This window comes from Giraffa tippelskirchi, chromosome 5 (genome assembly GCF_054371585.1).
Source record: "Giraffa tippelskirchi isolate mGirTip1 chromosome 5, T2T-mGirTip1v1.2.pri, whole genome shotgun sequence".
In the NCBI taxonomy this organism is placed as follows: domain Eukaryota; kingdom Metazoa; phylum Chordata; class Mammalia; order Artiodactyla; family Giraffidae; genus Giraffa; species Giraffa tippelskirchi.
The window spans coordinates 166,921,279-166,944,264 of NC_137279.1; the positions used below are offsets into that span (position 1 = coordinate 166,921,279).

Sequence of the window (22,986 nt, forward strand, 5' to 3'; positions counted from 1 at the left end):
TGTAGCCTACCAGGCTCCTCAGTCCATGGAATTTTCCAGGCAAGAGTACTGGAGTGGGTTGCCATTTCCTTCTCCGGGGGATCTTCCCAACCCAAGGACTGAACCAGAGATTAAATAAGACTGCATATCTAAAAGTGCCTGTGCCTGATAAATGATTAACAACTATTTTTAAAAGTTCCTTGGCAGGTAAGACAGAGACAAGAAAAATATGTTTTCATGTTAGAAAAATGCCTCCCAAGTCTTTTCTGTCATGTCATGTTGTGAAGGTAATTTGATTTGATTTCAATGTGGACATTCTCTGGCAAGGAGTTTATGAGACAGAACCAGGTTAGACAGGTAACACATAGAGACTGAGTATTCTTCCCACCAAAGGAGGGCCTTCCAGCATATGGTATTTTTTGCTCATCAGATTACGTTGGTCTACAATAAAAAATAGAACAAGCTGACACACATTAGAAAAGACAATGTAAAGATCACACTGAAGCCATCCAAAATAGCCTGATAGTTTTTAATCATTCTATGTTAGCTTGCTGCATCTTAAAACATTTTCTTTCAAATCAAGTCACAGCTGTGTGTACTTTAGGCTGTGGCCGTCATGAACAAATATGAAAAGAGGCAGAGTTAAAACAGCTCAATACCAATGGTTATCCATTAGTCTGAGGTAATCTAACGCAAATGACCTTTTAGGAGACTTGTGAAGAAATCAGAGAAACAGGATTTCAGATATGAGTTTCTGCATAAGTGAATGACAGCTCTGTAGTATCTGTTGTCCAGTTTGGTCACAGTTATAGTGGTTTTAGGAAGCCAGTCCTCCCACCAAGTGACTCGTTATAATTGAAAATAGAAGAAGATTCCCAGGTACGGAGAGCAAGACGTCTATGAAATATATTCAAAGATGGTAAAGTGAGCACCCTCCTCTTCTACTGTAGAACTGAAAATATATTACTGTGGAAACTCACCCATCACTGCCATCATCCTTTTTTAAATGTTTTGGCAAGAAAAGGATTACCATCTGTACTGTCTGCTCCCATTCTCTTTGAATTCCTTTGAAAACCTGGAGTTCTCCCCATGCTTAGTTCTAAAAGCCAATTTAGTGTCTTAAATTATCAATTCTTTAAATGGCAAGTTTGGTACAGTGAATTTACTTCATTTAAGGAATGCCATATTAGAGTGGCTGGATACTCAGAAGGAAACGCAGAGTGTACCTGATCTCATTCTTAGAATGCTGCGCAGTGAACACGGTCTCCATGGTGGGAGCAGAATGGAATTATACCTTCTTTAATACTCGGCTTATTTGTGGCTTCATTTGCTCATTGCAACCATTGTTTGCTTGGATCAGAAGAATCCAGGCTAGTGATTCAACTGGGAACACAGGTCAAGAGGTAAATGTCAGCTGGGATGGGAGTCAAACCAAGCCTTAAGGGGCCCTCATGTTGGGCACCTAGAACTGGGCAATCCGTCCAGATTAACTGTGGAGCTTTTCCAGAACAGCACGAACTTCCTCTGGATGGTAGTTCCAAGGACCAGGTTTACCCTGCAAGAGAAATGAGTCAGCATTTCCAGATTTCCAACTTGCGGGAATATGTAGGTCTAGAGCTGAGCTGAGCTGAGAGATTTGAGCTGGTGACATCTGTGTGGAAGTCATCAGGATGGTGCAGTCAAGGGCAGATGTCCATGAGATAGATGAGAGCACCCAGGGAAAGCATGTGGAATGGCACCAACATGTAATGGGAAGACTGGACAAAGAAGCAGGAGGAAAACCAGAGCAGGTAAAGAGGATAGTTTCAAAAGGCGAAAGGGTCTAGACAAATAAGCTTCTCTTCCACAGCTGGACCTTCAGACCAGCCACCTCTCACATCAAGTTCTGCTCACTTTACATCAAACCACCTCTGCTTGTCTAATCCCACAGCCTCAGTTCAGCCCTCTTCATCTCCTGTTTGGGCAACTACCACCCCAGCTCCTTCAGTCCTTTCTTTTTTTTTTTTGGAGTATATTTGCTTTACAGTGTTGTGTTTGTTTCCTCCAGTCTGTTCTTTACCTAGTAGTCCACGATCTTTCTAAAGTATAGATCTGATTTGTGCTTCTCCCTGGCTCACAACTCTTCAGTGGCTCTTTGCTCTCAGATGTAGGCTGAACTCCTCCATCCAGAATGAACCTTTTATAATGGAAATGGCCCAACCCTCCACACCCTGCCCGAACATAACCTCAGTGCTTCTGTCTCTCCTTCCTGTATTTGCAAAAGGTTTTACTCACCATGTTCACCTGGCAGCCTCCTTATCCTTTACGGCCTAAGCAGGTGTCACCTCCTCTGAAAAGCCTGCCCTTCCTCAGGGTTCAGGAAATTTATCTCTGAGAGCCAAATCTATCCTGATGTCTCACATCCTTTCCTCTACATATTGTCTATGCTGGTTTTGTGCTATAATAGCAAAACTGAAGCGTTTCAGCAGGATTATTTGGCCCACGGAGTCATATTTCCTATCTGGCTCTCTGCACAACAGCTTTGCTAATCCCTGCCCTGGAGTCTCACAGCACCCAGGAAGCTGTAACACTCTGTTTATGCCTTCCTTATTCCCTGCTCCTCCAATCGTGAGTACTTTGAAGTAAGTTGTGGCTCCTTTTAAACTTGCGCTTATGTTTCTAGTACTTGCACAGGGCCTAACCCCAGGTAGGGAATCGGTACCCAGCTTGTCTCAACCAGGCCACCTCAGTACTGTGTCACAGGGGACGGGAAAGGAAGAAGGACTCGAATCCTCGTGCTGTGACCCTTAGCATTCTATGAATTCATGAGCAGGTTGTTGCTTGTTTCACCGGCATGCGTGAGGCCCGCCTGACCCACAGACAGAGAGGCACGGCAGAGCTGGGCTTCATATGCTCCCCCAGGTTTGAATACCTTCAGCAGATGTAAAACCTAATTTCTATCCTCTCAGGGGAGGCTAGTGATTCCCAGGTGGCACTAGTGGTAAAGAATCTGCCTGCCAACACAGAAACCACAGGAGACACAGTTTTGATCCCTGGGTTGGGAAGATCCGCTGGAGAAGAAAATGGCAACCCACTCCAGTATTCTTGCTTGGAAAATCCCATGGACCGAGGAGCCTGGCAGGCTACAGTCCACGGGGCTTTAGAGAGTCAGACAAGACTGAGTGACTGAGCACCGCACAGCACACAGCAGGGGAGGCTCACAGTGCCCCCAGGATCAGAAGTTGTGCTCCCTTCCTTCACCCTCACCAAGCCGGAAGCATGGAAGGGGTATATGATCACCAGGAAAGCAGACTGGGCTCAGTTCCTGCCTCAGCATTTCCCTCTCCAAACTACACAGGAGATGGTCTTCTAGCCTCTACACCCATTTCCAGGTTCAGGCCTGTCTCAGGAATTAGCAGCTTCAGACCCTCCCACTCCCATCCCATCCCAGAGGATTTAGAATTGAAATAGGAGCCTTGTGCAACTTGGCCTTAGACAAGTCCATTTCCTCCTCTGAGCACTGTTCACGAAATAGAAACATTGTCTCTCAAAGCAAACCAGGCCTGGGCCAGTCTTCTGGATTCAGAAGGCACCCGGGAAGCTGCAACTCCAGTCCAAACGCTAGGGCCTTTCTTGTGCATTATTTCATACCCTGTGAGGTGCGGATCCATGTCTCCATTTTAGAGAAGAAACTGAAGCTCCAAGAGGGGAAAGGACTTGCCTGTGGTCACGTGGCTGGTAAATGACCAGGCAGCGATTTGACACATGGTCCTCCCTCTGCCCTTACCCTGCCCTCCCTGGATCCCCTGCTGCAAGTCCCCACCTTGTACAGGATCCTGCCCTCCTGGAGCACATAGAGCCGCTCTGGCAGTGCTGCGTAGCGCGAGCTGCTGTGGTTCTTCATTGTGTCTACCACCACGGGGCACTGGGGGCTCCTGTCCAGCAGCAGGTGGGCTGCCCGCAGGCGGTCCTGGAGATTCCGGTGATTCTTGATGTCCATGTTGTTCTTGAAAGCCCAGCCATCTGTAACAGAAAGCCTGGGCAGTGGACCCTACAGGCATGGGACATATTTCCTGCAGGTCAGATACCTCCCCCACTTTTAACTGAGGGTGCCAGATGGAGAACTTCTCAACTTTGGCACTACTGACAATTTGGGCTGGATAATTCTTTGTTGTGGGTGCTGTTTTGTGTGTTGTAAGGTGTTAAGCAGCATCTTTGGCCACTACACACTAGATGTCAGTAGTGTCACCTTTCCTTCAGCTTGTGGCAACCAAAAATGTCTCAGACATTGCCAAATGCCCTCTGCGGGACAAAAATTACCCTTGGTTGAGAATCACTGTTGTCACACCATCTCCTCCAGGAAGCCTTCTTTGATACACTCAGCTGTGTGATACTGGGCAGGCTCTTTAAATCTTTTTAAATTCTCAGTTTTCCCATCTGCTACATGGATTAATAGAACCCACATTTCAGTTGGCTGTAAGGCTTACCTGAGATAATTCTGTAGAATTCCCAGTATTCCACCTGGTTCATTGTAGCTGCTTAAAAACTATTGACTTACCTTACCTGATTGCCCCCAAATATCAGATAAGTAGAGAAGAAGCCAGTTTTCATTCTTTTTTTTTTTTCTTCAGTTTTCATTCTATGCTACAGGTATTCTACTATTTTCCTCTGGAGATGCCCCACCCCCACCCCAAACGAAATCTATTTAAGATTGCTTCACTTTAAGTCAGCAGTCCCCAACATTTTTGGCACTAGGGACCGGATTTTGGAAGGCAGTTTTTCCATGGACTGGGTGGTGGGTGGGGGGATGATTTGGGGATGATTCAAGTGCATAACATTAATTGTGCACTTTATTTCTATTATTATTATATCAGCTACACCTCAGATCATCAGGCATTAGATCCTAGAGGTTGGGGACCCCTGCTTTAAAGGGAAGGGGATTTTCAATTGGCTTCATTGGTTGAGATGCCCATCTGCCAACTTAAAAGAGTTGGTACTCATTAGTGAATGGGCCCACAGGTTGAAAAAATATCCATAAACTGGTACTGGCCTTGCCCTTCTACTTTCCCCATATCTGGGGAGATTGGAACCCAGATAATGTGGTATGGGTTCTTTCAGAAGCCATGGGGCCTGCATTTATAATAGTTGCCTCCCAGGGTAATGTAAGTTGCTGAAGTCGACCAGCAAAACTGGCTCCTCCTTCTTGTGCTTCAAAGTCCTCTCAAAGTACTCTTCCCCTAGGAAAACCCAGGATCAGAAGAAATTCACATCCAGTTACAACAGCCTGGACTCAGTTTAAAGTATTTATTAACTGCTCCAAGACAGCTAAACTTTGTTGATGACAGTAACACCAACTTATACGTGTGTCATGTCTAGGCGGGCAGTCTTTTCCACCCATTAGCTCCCTGGCGCTTCATAGGATGTTCTTCTCATCCCCACCCTGCAGCTGGGAATGTGGAGGCCCAGAGAGCAGCAGCAGTGACCTGCCTCCCACCTTTAACTGTGAGTGCTTTAGAGACAGGCGCTGCATGTACCTTTCATCTCTATGTATCCCTTGGCCCAGCACAGGGCTGGACACATAGTAGGTACTCAGTAAATTCTGTTGAGTGGGTTATTCTGGGAGACATGTGCGTGCGTGCTTAGTCATGTCTGACTCTTTGCAAACCTATGGACCATAGGCTGCCAGGCTCCTCTGTCCATGGGATTCTCCAGGGAAGAATACTGGAGTAGGTTGCCATGCCCTCCTCCAGGGGATCTTCCCGACCCAGGGACTGAATGTCTCTTATGTCTCCTGCATTGGCAGGCGAGTTCTTAACCACTAATGCCACGTGGGGAGACTTGTTCTGGGAGATAGGTGCTATTATTCTATTTTAGTGGCACAGAAGTGGGCATGGAAAGTAAGCTGTCCAGGTCACACGGCCAGTACATGATGCAGCTAGGGCACTCTACCTACCACAACTCATGTCTCCCTGTAATTTACCTGGACAGACACGTGGTATGTGGGGGAAAAGGAAGTCAACTCATTGGCTCAGACCTCCTAGGATTGGTGGACACCGGCTCTGTGCATTTTAGTTCTGGGATTCAGGCCTTACCTACTTCTGACTGATGGAGTTAGTACCTTGGGGAAGGAGTTGGGGAGGAAGAAGAAATGCTTGAACTAGGAGTGGCACAGCACAGAGGGTACACAGCACAGAAACCAGTGTGGGTCAGGGCTGGAATAGGAAGCCTTTCCCTCAGTGGCTTGAGATGGACAGCCCTGGGTCCAGGAAAGGGTTAAACCTGCTCAGTCGGATTCCAGGAGAAAGCAGGGGAGGAGACAGGTATCAGGAAAGTTCTGTGATGATCCAACCGCTCTTGTTGCACTTTGCAACTTGTTCTTTTAGAGATTAAAGCTGGATTCTCTACGACCTTATTACTCCAAGCATGGTCCCTGGACCAGCAGGCTCAACATTACCTGGGGGCATGATTTAAAGTGCCAAGTCTCAGGCCGCCCCTCTGCTGCCCTGTGATCCAGAACCTGTATCTTAATAAGATCACCAGGTGACTCGAGTGCACGGTAAAGACTGAGCAGCACTGCCCCCAGAGTTCAATCAGCTTTGGCAGAGCTTCCACCATCAACTGTGCGAACATCAAGGCATCGCCTCCTCTCAGCCATGGAGACCGCTGACACCTGCAGGTGCCCGAGTTCTCTTTTCTTTCATTGATGGCTGCTGCTCTCCCAAAGGGTATTTAACAAAGAAACACATGGTGCTTGACTTTGCTCTCCTGTTGCCTATGCTGTTTGTTTTGAATTTTATTTTGGAAATGTTCAAATATACATAAAAGTAGAGAGAACAGTTTAATGAACCTCCATGTAACTGTTACCCTGTGCTAATATTTTTAATTGCCCCAAAGTCTTCAATGAAGATAGAAGCTGCCAGTTAAATGAGCACTGTGTTAGGCTGAAAGCAGTTCTCCAACCTCTGGGTACCTATAAATTAAGATGCAATGGGCCTAGGGTGGGCCCTGAAATAGGCATTTTCAACAAGCAACCCACATGGCTCAGACACGAGGGATCTAGGGACCACTCTTGGGGGGAAGGGGCTAATGGAACAGCTTTGCTGATAATTAATAACAATCTCTAAACACACGGATAAGCCAGCAAGGCTAATACTGGTCTAAATGCTCACTTATTCACCCAACTTTCATTGAGCTCTGACTCTGTAACATGGACTCTGCCAGGTGCTGAGTGACAGCCTCTTGTCTTGTGGGGTGATGGGATGAGTAAATAACTCTAGTTCCACTCAACCACATGAGCCTTCTTGCCTTCTCCAACCTCTGAGTTTGAGGCTTGGGCTTAACTCTTGGGTTCAGTTCCCATAAAAATCAGGAAGACAGGGATGTGTCTGATTATCCTGTAAAGTTCAAGAGGCTTCGACCAATCTGTAGAAGTTTCAGGGAGGGATATGTGTGCCCGTGGTAAGGCAGGACTTTCTCACAAACAGCTGTTCAGCAAAGGAACAAGATTTCCCATTAAATAATGAAGATAAGCCATCACCTACTAGGAGCTGAAACAAGGACTGCAGCCTCAGCTAAAAGCTGGCCCAGAGCAGGGGTTCTCAAAGTGTGGTCTCCCAATCCACAGCTTCAGCATCATTCAGAGATGGTTAGAAACGTAAATTATTAGGCCCCACCCCAGGTTTAACTCCAACTCTGGGGTGGCATCCAGCAGTCTGCTTTCACAAGCCCTGGTGCTTCTGGTGCTTGCAATGCTTGGGGACCATGGATGGAAATGAACCACCAAGTCCCATTGAGCTTGGAGAGCCTTAGGATGGATCTCACACGCTGCTAGAGAGCCGCCGTTTCACTCGTGACATTTCACAAGGTCTAAGTTCCTTGTGATTGTGCTCAGATGAGCTCCTCCCCTTGATTCCCCTACTTACCCACACAGAATGTTAGAAGCTCTCCCAGCTAGACCTGTCACTCCAGTTTTCTGCTCTGTGTGACTACCGGAGAGCACAGACTGTGGAGTTAGCAAGTAGGGGGTAAACCTAGCAGCGATTGAGTTAGGTCCTAAACAAACAGTGACTCTTTCCTTCTCTCTTCCTCTTCTTCCCACCCCCAACCATGAGCAAAGCGGAGAGGGAGGGACATCTTTTTTTACCTGATGCATGTGCTTCTTCGATGTAAATGATGAGAAAATCTGCTATGGAACCAAAATCTTCAATAAGTCTCTTGAATTGGTCAAATTTGAAAATAAATGAAGGTCAGGTGCAACTTCCAAAATTCAGCACCAAGGGTCTGTTGGCTAAAACAAATGGAACCATCATCAACCAATAACTGACACATAGCGTTTCTTTTGCAAGCACCGTCTTCACTCCTGGTTTCATTGTTACCTTTATTTCCTGTCTAAGATGGAGACAGGGCACAGTGGGGGGATGGGCAGAAGCTTAGAACACATGATTTAGCAGAGGCTAGAGCCAGTTGACTCCTCTCCAGAATGAAGGGATTCTATCAGGCAGTCTCAGTGGATCACCTGCACTCACTGGGAAGAAAATAAAATAATGACAAAGAGAGTCCCTTTTATGCAGTAATAAGGCAGGCACGCATCTGTTCTCTCATTGATGTGATTAGTGTACTACAAGGTGGGTGACTTTTATCCTCTGGCTTATAGGCTTGTTCCATGTCACACAGCAGGTCAATGGTGGCGTTAAACCCAACATTCTGGCTTCTGGACTCTCAATCTGATGCTCTTTCTATTCAAAGCACCTCAGGTTCCTCACCCACAAATGGACATAGTAACAATACTTACCTGATAGGATTGTTCTAAGGATTAGGTAAGTTAAAGCAGATAAGGGCTTAGAATAGTGCCTACCCATTGTAGGTACCTAATAAGTGTAAGCTCTTATCTCCTCCCTGAGCTGTGAAGTGGCAGCAGTGGAGAAAGCTCCAGAAAGAGGAGTGAAATGTGGGGACTGGTCACATAATCGGCTGGGCCGGGGCAAAATGAAAATTCAAGGCCCTTCATTCAAAAAGTGGGGGAAAGTGCCAATAAACATATTAAAACATAGTTTTCTGGTACAGTATCTCTTTTCCCCTGGCATGCTGCTTTTTAGTTGCTATTTAACATCAGGTTCCCCTGGGCACAGAAATATTCATAGGGTGAATGTAGACTCTCACAGTCACCCAGGAGCCCCCTAACTCTGCACACATGTATGTGTGCTTGTGGCTGCTGGCTAGCAGCTTTCCTTTCCCTCCAGCCACCAATGTACCATGCCCCGGCCAGGAGCACAGAAACTGAGCCAGATATGTCATCTTCCCACCTGCCATCTCCCAAACCCACAGGGTATTGCAACTTCCATGCGGGGACATGCTAGGTACCTTGAGGAAAGGAGTAGGGGCAAACGCCTTCTCCTACTAAGTCACCCCAATCACTTGCCAAATGGATTCGTGGCACTGTCAGCCCAGGCTGGGGATGGCCACCTCCATGCCCTCCTGTGAGATGCTGCAGGATGCCCACACCTGACCCTAGCCTTTCCTTTTCCTGGGTCCAGACCTTCTCTGGGCCTGAAGGTGGCAGCAGCCACTGGGTGGGAGCAAGGGGGTTGGATAGCTGGGGCCCTGGGAGTAGAGGAGTGGTCCTGGGAGAAGGGGCAGGGAGGCTGTAGGAAACAGGAACCTGTGTGAGCCAAGGCTCCAAGTCCCTGAGGCATGTCCAATTGTCCAAAAAGTCTTCTCTTACAAAATACAAATTAAAGATAAAACTGTCAAGAATTTCAAGACACTTCCAGCGGAACACTCAGCCCCTTCTGAATAAGCACCCTGCATGATTCACTGGTCCCATATCCAGGAAGACAGCCCTGGGGGAGAGCCTTCTGTAACTCCTCCAGCAGGTCCTGCACTGTGACATGGCCAGTTTAAGTGTCTGCATCCCACAGGCTACTCACTGCCCCTGAGGGCAGGGCCTATTCCTTATTCTTCCTCACATCCCCAACACTGAGTATACCCTCATCGCAATACAAGCATTCATTCAGTGCTAATAAGGTGCAAGTTCTCCGCCACACACTGGGGATTCAGCAAAGAGCAGAAGCAGCAGGTCTCTGCCTGTGTGCAATTAGAATGTGAAAGTGTTATTTGCTCAGAAGTGTCAGACTCTTTGCGACCCCGTGGACTGTAGCCCACCAGGCTCCTCTGTCCATGGAATTCTCCAGGCAAGAATACTGGAGTGGACTGCCATTTCCTTCTCCAGGGGATCTTCTCCACCCAGGGATCGAACCTGGGTCTCCCGCATTGCAGGCAGATTCTTTACCGTCTGAGCCACCAGGGAAGCCCCTGGACAACTGAAGATCTGTTTAATAGGGAGACAGGCAGGAAACAAGAAAATGCATGAAAGAAGTCATTTCAAGTTGTGATAAGAGTCAGAAAAGAGACTATAAAGAAGTGGCTTGACATTGGTAGGTCAGGGGAGGCCTCTGAGGAGATGCCATTTACCCTGAGAAATAGGAAAGAGCCAGCCATGGGCAAAGGAAGAAGAGGGTCGTTCCAGGAAAAGGGGCACCACGACCAAAGGCCCAAGAGGGACAGAGCTTCGTGTATTGAAAGATCTGCAAGGCCACTGCGACTGGAACCAGGCCAAGGGCAATGAGAGATGTGACTGGAGAGGGAGGTAGGGCCAAAGCAGGCAGGCTCTCCTATGCCATGGATTTTCTTCCAGGTCTTCCACATCATGGAGATAAAGCAAGGATGGTGGACATTTGTTGCAATTTTGGCTGCCCAGCCTGTAGCTCTCTTTCCTGCTTGGAATTCCCTATTTTTTGTACTAGTGATAGGGGATTGTGCCCAGCCTTGCTCTATGGAAGAGAGACAGGCCAGGTCCATTCTCACTCCCAGCAGCCAGGGCACGGGCAGTCACCCAGGCTGGGCTGGTTGGACCCTCCCACATAGTTCTTTGATTCTGGAGTGATTGAGATGGTAGAACTCATCCACGCCCCAGTGGTAGAGCCCCAAGGGGATGAAGTCCCTACAGTAGAGAGGGATTGCCCATGGCAACCACAGTGTCAGCAGCTTCCAGGTCCAACTGCTGAAACTAAAAGATTGTTCAGACACAGTGCTCCTGCTGTGATTGATTCTGAGGAGCCTGTAACATTTTTCTAACACACTTGGCATTTATACATGTGGAAATGTGTGTGACTAAGAAAACCCAAGTGAGTTTCTGTTGCTTACAAGCCAAAATTCTGATTGCTACTGTAGGCTATGAGATGAAAAATGATCGGTTGACCCTTTAAAATGGGTCTGGCTGCTCAGTGGAGAAAGGACTGAGAGTGAGAACAGAAGAGGGGCAGAAGCAGTTAGGAGTAGTTGGGGAAATCCACAAGGGAGTTAATAGGAGTCTAGGCTAGTACGTGTGTGCAAGGGGAAGGGGAAAAGGTAGAACTGATGGGGCTTGTTGATGGATGGGGAGTGGAGGACATTTTAACTTGCTTATGGTTTCTTTGGTTAGTTATTTCTTTAACTCATTCCACAAAGGATTTAAAGCAGCTTACACATATAATAAAATATTAAATAAAAAATTTTGAAAGTCATGGCCCTCCGGGAGGCTCGGATCTCATGCATTTGTTGTGCTGCTGCTGTTGTGCTAAGTCGTGGCTGACTCTTTGTGACCGCATGGACTGTAGTCCGCCAGGCTCCTCTGTCCATGTGATCTCCCAGGCAAGAATACTGCAGTGGGTTGCCATTTCCTTCTCCAGGGGATCTTCCTGACCCAGGGATTGAACTATAATCTCCTGCATTGGCAGAAGAATTCTTTACCACTGAGCCACCTGGGAAACCCACGCATTCATTGTAACTGAGCTAATATTTGACTCTGAGTTTCCAGATGGCCAAGGGAAAGGAGAAACATGATTGCTTGTATATTCCTCATTTTTCAGTACTTGAGGAGAAAGCAGGCCTGTTTCACTGGAGATACAAAGTTCTTGTCATCCTTGCCTCGAAGATGACCTCACAGGAGGCCCTAGGAGGCACTGGGAGGGCCTCAGCTGGTTGCCTCCTCACCCCATGTGACAGCTTTGCTCAGGTCACAGCAGGGGAGGCTCAGAGGCCAGTCATAGCCAAATGGCTAGCTACTGGCCTCCAATGACCCCAGGGAGTCACCCTTCAGATAAGAACTGAGGAGATTTAAGGTCAGGATCAGAGCCAAATACGAGCTGTCTGGAAATTTGTTTTTAATGGGATAAAAAATTTCAACATCCACTGATTAAGACATGAAGAAACACAGCCATTTGTTTAATTATTTATAGTGTGGCTGGGTGCAGTGATCACTATTGAGGGCAAAGTTTAAACTTAGTTCCCTGCTTTTCTGGTAGCAGACAGAAAATGGATGGAGGCGAGGGAGTGGCCGTACTGGGGACTGGCACCCTGCCCATGTCCACAGGCCACAGTGCAGAGGACATCAGTTCAAGAACATCAAGCAAGGACTGTCTGTCAAGTCCAGCTTGTTTGTATAAGTGGAGAGAGAGCTTTGTGGTAGCACTAGACTCAAACCCATCATTGGTTAACTTACTGGTCAGCCCCCAAACCAGTAAATTAATCCCCACACCAGGCTCAGCAGACAAAGCCAGCTCGTTTGTAGTTACTAGGTGACCCCTTATAAATACACTTGGAGAGATTTTAGAAAATTTTAAATGGGGGGTGAAATAAATATAGTTTCAGATTAACGGCCAGGTTCCAAGAAACACCATCATCCAGATTTGCCTTCTACCCCAACATGGCAGTTCTCAGTGTCGTGTGGTGTGTGTGTGTCTTGTGTATGCAGGTGCATGTACTTGCAAAGGATAAGGGGCGGCTGAGAGTTTCTCTGAGCTTCTGTTTTTTTTTATCCAACAATAGAAACACACCAGCTGAGAATCAGAAGTCTCAAGTTCTTGTTTGGACTTTCCGAGAACTCTCTGTGTGACTCTGAGCAAGTCCTTTACCTCTTTGGGCTTTTGTGTCTGAAAAAGTGAAAGGGTTGCTTTAGATGATCTGTAAAGAGTCTTCCAGACCTTCCAGTCTGGGGCTCCAAAATGAGTTTGGATTTATACCTAAAGCATACAGCAGAGCTTTTTAGTGGACTGATGGGTTTTCCAAAGCTCTTACAGAATGTCTTTCTTTCTTTTTTATTTTTTTCCTTTCTAAAATTTTTATTTATTTTTCAATTGAAGAATAATTGCTTTACAGAATTGTGTTGGTTTCTGCCAAACATCAGCACAGAATGTCTTTCTAATAAACAGAACTGATCGTGTTAACTCTGCTTGAAGATCCTTCTAAGAACTCACCAATACATTCAGAGTAAAGGCTACCCTCTATGCTAAGACACAGAGGCCCCACAAGCTCTGATCCCTGATGATATCTCCAGCCTCCTTCTTTACTCCTTCATGCCTCTCACACCCCACTTCTACCAAACTGACTGATACCTCTCCATGTATCAGACCTCTACTGCCCCTCCCCTTCACCCTTCTCTGTTCACCACTCGCCTCTTCCTCACCCATCTCGAGGCTTCAGTCCTTACACCATCAGCTCACCATCTTCTTCTCCAGGAAGCCCTCCCCTGACCATCTTCCCACCTGACCCTACTCCTTCCTGAACTCGTTGGTTCCCTCTCCCCCTCCATCATCTCCTTCCTTGAGTAATGAGATCTTCCACTTGTGTTGATTTCTGTATCATCAGTACCTATTACTTCAGGGGACTCTGGACCAATGTGCTTAAATTCTATTTTATAAAAGTTTTCTTTCATTGCTCAGACTCCTCTCTCCATCATCAATTTCAGGTGCAGCAGCAGGGAGCAGAAACAAATAGAACAGTATTGAAAATGCACTGAGGCCTTCCCTGGTGATTCAGTGGCTAAGACTGCACTCCCAATGCGGGGGACCTGGATTCGATCCCTAGTCAGGAAACTAGATTGCACGTGCCTCAACTAAGCATTCACATGCTGCAACAAAGACTGGTGCAGCCAAATAAATAAATATTTTTAAAAATAAAATGTACACTGGCCCACTGGAAAGTAAGCAGTTAAAATAAGCAAGTAAATGCTGTGAATTGGCCATGAGGCATATTGGCTTTCATGGAGCTGATCACTAGACCATCAAAAGTCAGCAAATTGGCATGGTTCTATCACAGGAGTTGGCACAAGGTAGACTCGTCCTATCACAGGAGTTGGCATGAGGAGTTGGCATCACAGTAAACATGAGCTGATTCTCATTGCTCTTATCATCAGTGGTCACTTAGTGAATGTTTGCTGAATAAACCAAGGTCATGTCTGCACTGCAGTTTAAGATCAGGAGCAAAAAAACTCTTACCCTTCCCTCTGATTGAAACACTCTTCCCTTTTCAAGCTACCAAAATCTTACTTATTTTTCAAAGCTTAACTCCAATGCCACCTCCTCCAGGAAACCTTCCAAGCCCTGCAGGTGAAGTTCATACCTTTATAGTCTCCCCTCAGCCTCATGGAACTGTATGGATTTGTTATTGCTTCTGTCTGTACCATGAAACCATAAATTCCTCAAACAAAAGAGCAGGCTCTTACTTAGCTCTGAGTAGACCCTGGCGTCTAGCTGAAGATCTAGCTCAAGGGAGGTGTTCGTGAATGTCTGTTGAGGTACACTGGAAAACAGGATGAAGAAGCCCGGATCCTGGGTCTGACTTGGTCACTCACTGGCTCTGTTACCTTTGCTCTCAGTTTCCTCCACTTCCCTTTTAAAATGAGAGCACTGGATCAGGCCAACATCTCCCAGAGTGTGTTCTTTGGAACTAATATGACGATGATAGGATATCCCTCCAGTGGAGAATGGGAAGTTGTATGTGTGTGTTAGGAAAATTAGTCAGTGCTGTGTTAAAGTTTTTCAAGTTTTTTTTTTTTTTTTTTTAAGCTTCAGGGCCTCTCAGAGACTCTTATGTTCATGGGCATGATGAATTTCCAGGAGGAGAGGATGTACTGTGCTTAGTCGCTCAGTCGTGTCTGACTCTTTGCTACCACATGGACTGTAGCCCGCCAGGCTCCTCTGTCCACGGAGATTCTTCAAGCAAGAATACTGGAGTAGTTGCCATTTCCTTCTCCAGAGGATCTTCCCAACCCAGGGATCAAACCCAGGCCTCCCGTATTGCAGGCGGATTCTTTACCATCTGAGCCACCAGGGAAGCCCAAGAATACTGGAGTGGGTAGCCTATCCTTTCTCCAGGGGGTCTTCTGGACCCAGGAATCGAACTGGGATCTCCTGCATTGCAGGCGGATTCTTTCCCAGCTGAGCTACCAGGGAAGCCCAGAGGAGAGTATAGTATGCAGGATTTCCCAAACTATTTTGACCAGGGAACACTATCTAGTAAAGCATATATATGGGATTTGGTTTCCAAAGAACACACTTTGAAAAACACTAGATTAGTCAATAACCTCAGGGACCTTCTCTCCTCTGTTTGCTGTGTTCATGCCCTGGGGTTTCCACAGCCGTGTCCCAAGGTGCCCCCGCCTGGGCAGGAGGATAGCACTTGTGCTTGGGCAGCCAAGTGCTGGGTAGGAAGGATCAGTGCCCAGGAGAGGTACAGGCAGAGATCCAGGAGTTCAGAAGGGAGGGAGAGCGGGAGAGCTGTAGGGATCTGAGCTGGTGTCACAGGGGAGGCCTGAGGGCAGGACCCTGCTGATGAGGAATGGTGGTGATGGAGGGGAAGGGCATCAGCAAAGACAGAGAAGGGAAAGCACAAGGGATATGCAAGAACCAGCAGTTCATCTGGAGGCAGTGTGCTGAGGGGAAGCCTGCAGGTAAAGCTGGGAAGAAAAACTGGAGTCAGTCCAGAGAGGACATGGAGAACAAGGCAGAGCCCGGGCTTCATCCCGGATGCAGACAGGGCTGCTGAAGGTTGGTGAGCTGGGGTATCAGTCAGCCAGGGATACGTTTGTGGAAGGGTCATCTGGTGACCATCCTCAAGTTAAGTGGGAAGAGAGGGCAAGATGAGGAGGAGGAAGACCTGGCAGAAAGAGCAGCTGTGAGGACAAAAGAGAAATCTGACCAGAGAGGCCTTTAAAAACCCAAATAGATAGAGCTGGTTTGTCTGGGAGAGGGAGAGAGAGAGATTTTCAACAAATATTTACTGGGCAACTACCATGAGCCAGCAGCAGCCAGGGGGACCCAACAGTGCATTAGAGCACAGCCTCCACTTGCATAGAGCTTGCAGGCTAGTGAAGAGGACAGACAATAATCAAACACCCACACATATTAATAATTATAAACCATGACAGGTGTGTAAAGAGAAGTTTAGGATATGAAGCATAGAAGAGGGGATTAACTGAGATCAGGGGACCGGGATCAGGGGGTGTCACTGAGCAAGAGTCTGAAGGACGAACCAGAGTGGACCAGATGGGGGCAGGGAGGTGGGGAGGGGATGGTGAAGACATCCCAGGCAGAGCAACCGTGCAGTAAGAGCAGTGCTCAAGCAGCTGACGGCCAGTGTGACTGGTTTGCCGTTTGATTGCCTGGGAAGGTGGTGATGCCACTTAGAAGAACAGAACCCAGGAGAAGTCCTTGTTTTCAGGAAGCGGGAAGAGGACAAGAAGCCAGAAAAGGAGCAGCTGGAGTAGTGGCATTCAGGCTTTCCATCCCATCTGCCCACCGCCCTCAAACACCCCCATCCAAGCACCTCTCAAGCTTGGACCAGCAGTCTGACCTTGCATGAAGTCCCAGATGCTGCACCTCTCTCCTGACAGGCGGACTACAGGGCAGTCTGGGGCCAGACCCCCTTGTTCAGTCATGTCCTCCAGACGCTGCCAACGGACCTTCAGGATAAACCGGAAATACTGGGCGCTGAAGAAGGTAGGGATCCAGTTTTCATGAGAGAAGTGAGGGTTCCTGGTCATGCCAGTCTTCTCACCCATGGCCAGGATGTTCTGCTTGACCCTCCTGGGAAACAGCGTCAGGAGCACTTTGCCTATGGCCACATGCAGGGCCACCTGAAGGAGGACCCAGAGCCTCTTCAGCCATAGCCCTGGCGGGGGCAGCCCCATTATAACACAGCCAGAGCTGGCTCTGAGGCCGGTGGACAGAGAGGAAACCTCCTGGCCATACAGGGCGGAGCTGGACAAAGGTGACGGATGGCGGCAGCCAACCCAGACAGGGGGAAGGTGCCAGGACAGAAGGGGTTTGCCTTCCGGTCAACGGAATGGAAAATTTCAAGCCAAGGGCTAAAAGTCTGTTCTAATGACCATTTCAGATCTTTTGCCTTACTTAACCTTTGAGAGATAGCTGGATTGGAAGATTTCAGGTCCTAAATTCTCCCTCTGATAAAGTTAAAAAACAAAGCTTTAAACCAGCACACTTAAAGGGACTCTGTGATTCTTTAGAAAGGCTCTGTTGCAGTAAGTTCTACTGTTAATTATTTGTTTAATGTAAATTGTCCTTTTACTGCTGAAGGATGTTTTCTCACTCACAGCTTCTAGCTGGTGGTTGCAAGTTTCTGGAGGCATAGCCCTCTCCAGAGGATTTGGGTCTAGAAGCTCTCCAGGTAGAGACTGAGCTGGGGACATCCCCAAGGAAACCTGGGCCCGCTCCTTCCCTCAGCACGGAGAGTAGAGTAATAAATACAACGCTGCTCTCAGCTGGGTGCGGTGTAGAGCAGGGAAGGGTCAAATGGACAGAAAAGTATCTTCCGTGTACTAAGCACAGAGAGGAAGGTTAATTGGGGCACTGGGAGCATGGAGAGGGGGCAGCTAATTCTGTTTAGAGAGGTCAAGAGGAATTCCCCCAAGCAAGCGATGTCTATGCTGAAACCAGAAAGACAGAAGAGCAAGCAGTAAACCAGGCCAGTGGGGTCAGTGGTCCTGGTGGAAAGAACCACGCATCCAGAGAACTTCAAGCCAGAGAGTGCATGGCTCATGAGAGAAAGAGAAGAATCATAGAAGCTCAGAACTGTGGAGTGTTTTAGAAAACATTTTGGGCTCCAAAATCACTGCTGATGGTGATTGCAGCCATGAAATTAAAAGACGCTTACTCCTTGGAAGGAAAGTTATGACCAACCTAGATAGCATATTTAAAAGCAGAGACATTACTTTGCCAACAAAAGTCCGTCTAGTCAAGGCTATGGTTTTTCCAGTGGTCGTGTATGGATGTGAGAGTTGGACGGTGAAGAAAGCTGAGCACTGAAGATTCGATGCTTTTGAACTGTGGTGTTGGAGAAGACTCGTGAGAGTCCCTTGGACTGCAAGGAGATCCAACCAATCCATCCTAAAGGAGATCAGTCCTGGGTGTTCATTGGAAAGACTGATGTTGAAGCTGAAACTCCAATACTTTGGCCACCTCATGCGAAGGGTTGACTCATTGGAAAAGACCCTAATGCTGGGAAGGGTTGGAGGCAGGAGGAGAAGGGGACGACAGAGGATGAGATGGTTGGATGGCATCACTGACACGATGGACATGAGTTTGGGTAAACTCCGGGAGTTGATGATGGACAGGGAGGCCTGGCGTGCTGCGATTCATTGGGTTGCAAAGAGTTGGACACAAATGAGCGACTGAACTGAACTGAAACCACTTTCTTTTTTAAGTGGGGAAACTGAGACCCAGAGAAGGGAAGTGGCCTCAGGTCCATTCTGCTGTTAGTAATCTCTAAGGAGTTAATTCACAAAGCTTAAGTTTACACCTCCTGAGGCCTTTATGTACCTGTGTGTTAGGATAGAAGGGAGAACGACATGAAAGTGTCAACCTTGGCCAGCAGCCCACTAACTTTATTTAGAGAAAGAAAAACCGGCTCCAAAAGATGTTCTCTTTCTGAGCTGCTGCTGCTGCTAAGTTGCTTCAGTCTTGTCCAACTCCTAGCAACCCCATGGACTGCAGCCCACCAGGCTCCTCCGTCCATGGGATTTTCCAGGCAAGAGTACTGGAGTGGGTTGCCATTGCCTTCTCCATCTCTTTCTGAGCATCTCAGTGCAAATGCCACATGCTGTGCCCACAAAGTGCAAACACTTGCCTCTTCAAGCCATGATAACCCTCCTCTGTATACAGCATTTTGCCAGGTACAAAGCAACCTTTATCCCTGCTGTCAGTTGTTTTTTCTTATTGTTGTTTGTTTTAAATGGGCTATTTTGGGAGCAGTTTTAGATTCACAGTAAAATTAAACAGAAAGTACAGTGAGTTCCCATATACCTCCTGCTCCCACATATTCACAGCCTTCTGCAATAGCCATATCCCACCAGAGTGGTATGTCTGTTACATGGATGAACCTATATTAACAAATCCTTGTCACCCAAAGTCCATAGCTTACTTTAGAGTTCACTCTTGGTGCCGTATACTCTATGGGTTTTGACAAATATGTGATGTATGTATCCATCATTATGATATCATAAAAAGTAGTTTTGTTGCCCTAAAATCTGTGCTCCACCTGTTCATTTCTCTCTCTCCACTGGCAACCATTCATCTTTTGAGTATTTCCATAATTTTGCCTTTTCTAAAACATCATATAGTTCTAGAATCATATAGCATGTAGTCTTTTCAGATTGATTTCTTTCACTTAGGAATATGCATGTAAGAAAAGTTCGTGTCTTTTCAAGACTTGATAGCTCATTTCTTTTTAGCATCGGAGAATATTCCATCATCTGGATATATACCACAGTTTATTTATCTGTTCATCTAGTAAAGGATATCTTGGTTGCTTCCAAATTTTTGCAGTTATGAATAAATAACTGAATGTTTGCATCCCCACAAAGTTCATATGATGAAACCTAATCCCTAATGATGGTATTTGGAGGTGGTGTTGTTGTGAGGTGATTAGGTAATTATAGTAGGGCCCTTTGAAAAATCAGATGACTATATTTGTGTGGATCTGTTTCTGGACTTTCCCTTCTTTTTATTGATCTATTTGTCTATTCTTTTGTCAATATCATATTCTTTTGATTACTATGTGTCTATATTAAGTCTTGAAGTCGAGTAGTATCAGTCCTTCAACTTTGTTTTTCTCCTTCAATATTGGGCAGGCTATTCTGGGCCTTTTCCATCTTTGTATAAGCTTTGAAATCAGTTTGTCAATATCCACAAAATAACTTGCTGGGATTTCGGTTGAGATTGTGTTGAATCTGCAGATTAAGTTAGGAAGTATCAGCATCTTAACAATATTGAATTTTCCTATTCATGAACATGGAATATCTCTCTATTTAGCTCTTCCTTGATTTCTTTCCATCAGAGTTTTATAGGTTTCCTTGTATAAATCTTCAACATATTTTATTATTTTTATACCTACGTATTTCATTTTGGGGAGTGCTAATGTAAATGGTATTCTGATTTTAATTTCAGATTCCAATTGTTCATTGCTGCTATCAGTTCAGTTCAGTTCAGTTGCCCAGTCATGTCTGACTCTTTGCGACCCCATGGACTGCAGCATGCCAGGCCTCCCTGTCCATCACCAACTCCCAGAGTTTACTCAAACTCATGCCCATTGAGACAGTGATGCCATCCAACCATCTCATCCTCTGTCGTCCCCTTCTCCTCCTGCCCCCAATCGTTCCCAGCATCAGGGTCTTTTCAAATGAGTCAGCTCTTTGCATCAGGTGGCCAAAGTATTGGAGTTTCAGCTTCAGTATCAGTCCTTCCAATGAACACCCAGGACTAATTTCCTTTAGGATGGACTGGTTGGATCTCCTTGCAGTCCAAGGGACTCTCAAGAGTCTTCTTCAACACCACAGTTCAAAAGCATCAATTCTTCAGTGCTCAGCTTTCTTTATACTCCAACTCTCACATCCATACATGACTACTGGAAAAACGATAGCTTTGATTATAAGGACCTTTGTCGACAAAGTAACGTCTCTGCTTTTTAATATGCTGTCTGTGTTTGTCATAACTTTCTTCCAAGGAGCAAGCGTCTTTCAATTTCATGGCTGCAGTCACCATCTGCAGTGCTTTTGGAGCCCCCTCAAAATAAAGTCTGCCACTGTTTCCACTGTTTCCCCATCTATTTGCCATGAAGTAATGGGACCAGATGCCATGATCTTTGTTTTCTGAATGTTGAGCTTTAAGCCAACTTTTTCACTCTCCTCTTTCACTTTCATCAAGAGGCTCTTTAGTTCTTCTTCACTTTCTGCCATAAGGGTAGTGTCACCTGCATATCTGAGGTTATTGATATTCCTTCTGGCAATCTTGATTCCAGCTTGTGCTTCATCCAGCCCAGCATTGCTCATGATGTACTCTGCATGTAAGTAAAATAAGCAGGGTGACAATACACAGCCTTGACGTACTCCTTATCCTATTTGAAACCAGTCTGTTGTTCCATGACCAGTTCTAACTGTTGCTTCCTGACCTGCATACAGATTTCTCAAGAGGCAAGTCAGGTGCTGTGGTATGCCCATCTCTTTCAGAATTTTCCACAGTTTATTGCGATCCACACAGTCAAAGGCTTTGGCATAGTCAATAAAGCAGAAATAGATGTTTTTCTGGAACTCTCTTGCTTTTTTGATGATCTAGCGGATATGGGCAATTGCTGGTGTATAGGAAAGCAATTGGCTTTTGTGTAGTAACCTTGTATCTTGCAAACTTGCTATAATCATTTATTAGTTCCAGTAGCTTTATGGTCAGTTCATTCAGATCTTCTACATAAACAACTGTGTAACCTACAAACAAAGACAGCTTTATTTATTTTTCCCTATCTGTACATACTTATTCCCTTTTCTTTCATTGCATTAGCTACGACTTTTGGTATGATGTTGAAAGAGTGGTGAGAGGAGATATTGCAGAAGATCACTGAGAGGGCATGACAACTGGTTAACCTGTAAGCTGGACTTGGGCAATCAGATGCTCCTCACCTTCTCCCCTGTCCTTGGAACGTGTGCTCTGCTTGCCTTCTCCATGATAGAATCTACCCTAGTATGCAGCCTGAGACAGTAATGTAGTGTTGAGACCATCCAGATGGTCCCTACATCATACAGCAAATTCCCACTGGCTATCTGTTTTACATATGGTAATGTTCATGTTTCACTGCTACTCTCTCAATTTGTCCCACCCTTCTCTTGAGGTTTCTTATTTAGCCTTGCATTATTTAGAAGTGTTTTGTTTAATCTACAGGTATCCTGGAGTTTTCCAAGTATTTTTCTGCTTGATTCCACTGTGGTCTGAAAGCATATATGACTTTTTTAAAGATTTGTTAATGTATGTTTTATGACCCCAGATGCTGTCTATCTTGGTGAATATTCCATGCAAGCTTGACAAGAATGTATATTCCACTATTGTTAGGTAAAGTGGTCTACAGGTGTCAATTACATCTAGTTGACCAATGGTGCTATTGAGTTCGCCTATTTCCTTCTGGTTTTCTGCCTGCTAGATCCATCCATTTCTGATAGTCTCCAAATATGAGAGTGGATTCCTCTCTTTCTCCTTTCAGTTATATCAGTTTTTGCCTCATGTATGTTGATGTTCTATTGTTAGGCACATACACGTAAAGACTTCTTGGAAATTGACTCTTTTATCATTATGAAATGCCTTTATCCCTGATAGTTTTCCTTACTCTGAGGTTTGCACTGTCTGAAATTAATATAGCCATTCCAGCTTTCTTTTGACTAGTATTAGCATAACGTGTCTTTTTCCTATTCCTTTACTTTTTTTTTTTTTTGGAAAGAGTTGTTATGTAAACAGTTAATAGAATTACATGATCTACATCGACAATCACTGGTCCTATTACTTTTTACGTTTTTTATTGTAATAAAATACACAAAACATAAAATTTACCATTATAACTATTTTAACTGTATAATTCAGTGGCATTAATTTACCTTCATGTTGTTTTCCTACCAGTCATTGCCATAACTCTTTTCATCTTGTGAAACTGAAACAATACTCATTAAACAATATCTCTCAATTCCCCTCTCTTGCTAGCTCCTAGCAACCACCATTACATTTTCTGTCTTTATGATTTTGACTTCTCTAAGTGCTTCATGTAAGTGTAACCATTATAGCATTTTTCTGTTTATGACTGTCTTATTTCACTTAGCATAGTCCTCAAGTTTCTTCCATGTTGTGGTGTGTTATGGAATTTCCTTCTTTTTTTGGATGAATA

General features: G+C 45.8%; 1 protein-coding gene across 3 annotated transcripts; it reads right to left on the reverse strand.

The window, feature by feature from the left end:
- Positions 1–484: 484 nt before the first annotated feature.
- On the reverse strand, positions 485–16,987 carry DIO1 (iodothyronine deiodinase 1). 3 transcript variants are annotated; one of them, XM_081485210.1, is made up of 4 exons: positions 16,627–16,987; positions 8,102–8,245; positions 3,782–3,981; positions 485–1,534 (listed from the first exon to the last, which is right to left on the reverse strand). In XM_081485210.1, the coding sequence occupies exons 1-4, from the start codon at positions 16,961–16,963 to the stop codon at positions 1,466–1,468; spliced, it is 750 nt and encodes a 249-aa protein (XP_081341336.1). In that variant the 5' UTR covers positions 16,964–16,987; the 3' UTR covers positions 485–1,465. The 3 variants fall into 3 exon arrangements, with proteins under 3 accessions (XP_081341336.1, XP_081341338.1, XP_081341337.1); XM_081485212.1 differs by having other exon boundaries at positions 16,819–16,963; XM_081485211.1 differs by lacking the exon at positions 8,102–8,245 and having other exon boundaries at positions 16,627–16,963.
- Between the last annotated feature and the right edge of the window lie 5,999 nt (positions 16,988–22,986).